Consider the following 2,191-nt stretch of genomic DNA (forward strand, 5'->3'; position numbering starts at 1 on the left):
GTCTTTTTCCTAAATAAAAAGAAATTATAGCTAATGAACTCTAAAGTGTTTTTGGATAATGAACACTTGTGTTTAATAATATAGTCATGTCAGATTCTCTTTTTTCCCCTTTTAATTAACTCTTTTGCTGAAGTACATCCTTGCATTATGAGCCCATAAAAACAACTTTTAAGCTACTTTCAATTTAATGTATCAATCTATGTAGAATTACTCAGTCTAACCAATCAAAATTTTCGTTTATCTAAATTGATAAAAGAAAAGAAATTGGAGAAAAGTTAATCTCATTTTCCACAGGCTTAGAATGCGGAGGGAACTTGCGAAGGCTCCATTTCCGCAGGAACTAATTTTTTCTCTTCTAAAAATATATGAGACCACAAAAATTATATGGTGTTCGAATTTTATTAGCTAAAGCATAAAGAACTAGAAAGTAGAAGTTTTTTTGTATTCGATACTGATTGATCGGACTAATTTAAATTAAGTTTGTGATAAAAACATTCTTTAGTATTAGGAAAAATATTTTCTATTAAAGATTTTTCAGGCTTGAAAACTCGAAATCTTTTACATCAGCCTCATTCCTAGTAATTGGTAAAAAGTAGAAACTACTATGATATATATTCTTCTCATTGAGAATATGAATAAACTTGACAATGTAAGGTCAGGTTGCGTACGATAAACTTGGTTGAATACAATACACTGTTATGGTGGGCTATTCTTCGCACCCTACGCATAACGAGAGCTTTAGTGCACCAGACTGCCTCTGTTTTTTTTTTTTTTTTTTTTTTTTTGAGAATATGAAATGACTTGGCAATGGCATGGGCTTGTGGCGTATACTTAAAGAAGTTGACAGAATGTTAAAACAATAATTGCGGTAATTGCGGCATTACAAAAAGATCAATAGAGTGCCTTGGCCCTTGGGCAAGAAGAACTTGACTTGACAAAGATACAACTACTGTGAGAAATTTTATTTGGTGTGAGACACAACCAAATAATACTTGAGTGAGGCTTATTAATTTTAAAGAATATGAATAACTCGAAACTGTAGATATGTATTTTCCCCCAACAAACTATAGATAGATACAATAGTTTATTTTGGGAATGTTTAAAGTACATAGCAAGTGTTTTTGTAGTATTTAATTAGGGGCCGTCGCACCATTATATTATGCCAAGATCATGGGATCCATATTTTCCCTATGGGAGTAATTACTAAGTAGTTTAAATTCTAGATAGATACTTTAATTATAATTTCCTAGAATATCATAATATCAGTGGGAAGACCGGAAGTCAATAATGTGAAAAAAAAATATATACTTGAACTTTCATAACATAAATCACGACTTACTTTTCCAAAGGGGACCAGTTGTAGATTAAAAAGGATTTCACGAGTCAAGAGTCTCTAAACTAGTTGTTAATTATGAAATAATTTCCCATATACGCCTTTATATAAACGCCTTGCTACGAAGACATAAATTGCAAGCCTAATACATAAACATCTTACGGCAATTTCTTTTGATCAAACCATATTAAGTTAAACATGGCTCTTAAAATTGATTTGATGATCAGTAATATTCTAATATTGTTCTTTGTAGTTGGCATATTTAACTCTCAAGATGCAATTGCTCGCGGCCAGCCAAAACTATCCGTGTCTGAGAGACACAAACAGTGGATGGCGCGTCATGGACGCGTTTACAAGGACGAAGCAGAAAAAGGAAAACGACTGATGATATTCAAAGAAAATTTGAAATTCATTGAGTCAATCAATAAGGCAGGAAATCTGTCTTACAAGTTAGGCATCAATGAATTTGCAGATATTACTTCGGACGAGTTTTTTGCAAAGTATACTGCATTAAACATGCCTTCTTCACATCCATCACCTTCTCCAATGTCGTCGGCGGAATTCATGATCAATGATCTAACTGATGATGACATTCCGTCTAACTTGGATTGGAGAGACAATGGAGTTGTGACGCAAGTCAAGCATCAAGGTCAATGTGGTAAGATACAACATAACACTTTTAATTAACTAATGACTATATGTCCTCCATGGCGAATTTAGTAGATAATATTAAGAGTGACAAAATTAGCTCATGATAAAATGCATGTCCAAGTTTGGTTCGCTTAGCAATTGGTTATTATTGATTCAACTCATTTTGACCTTCTCAATTCAAACCATCCAAAAGGCTGATTTAGGCAA

General features: G+C 33.0%; 1 protein-coding gene across 1 annotated transcript; it reads left to right on the forward strand.

Annotated features, from left to right (window-relative positions):
* The first annotated feature begins 1,375 nt into the window (after window positions 1-1,375).
* LOC124895438 (fruit bromelain-like) lies at window positions 1,376-2,035 on the forward strand. Its single transcript, XM_047405863.1, has one exon. It carries the CDS (start codon window positions 1,532-1,534, stop codon window positions 2,018-2,020), a length of 489 nt encoding a protein of 162 aa, XP_047261819.1. The 5' UTR covers window positions 1,376-1,531; the 3' UTR covers window positions 2,021-2,035.
* Window positions 2,036-2,191: the final 156 nt, after the last annotated feature.

The sequence above is a fragment of the Capsicum annuum genome, unplaced genomic scaffold (genome assembly GCF_002878395.1).
Source record: "Capsicum annuum cultivar UCD-10X-F1 unplaced genomic scaffold, UCD10Xv1.1 ctg82152, whole genome shotgun sequence".
Classification (NCBI taxonomy): Eukaryota; Viridiplantae; Streptophyta; class Magnoliopsida; order Solanales; family Solanaceae; genus Capsicum; species Capsicum annuum.

Bases quoted from the DNA above. Each gene is read 5' to 3' on its own strand.
- LOC124895438 (XM_047405863.1), top strand. From the start codon at position 1,532: ATGGCTCTTAAAATTGATTTGATGATCAGTAATATTCTAATATTGTTC.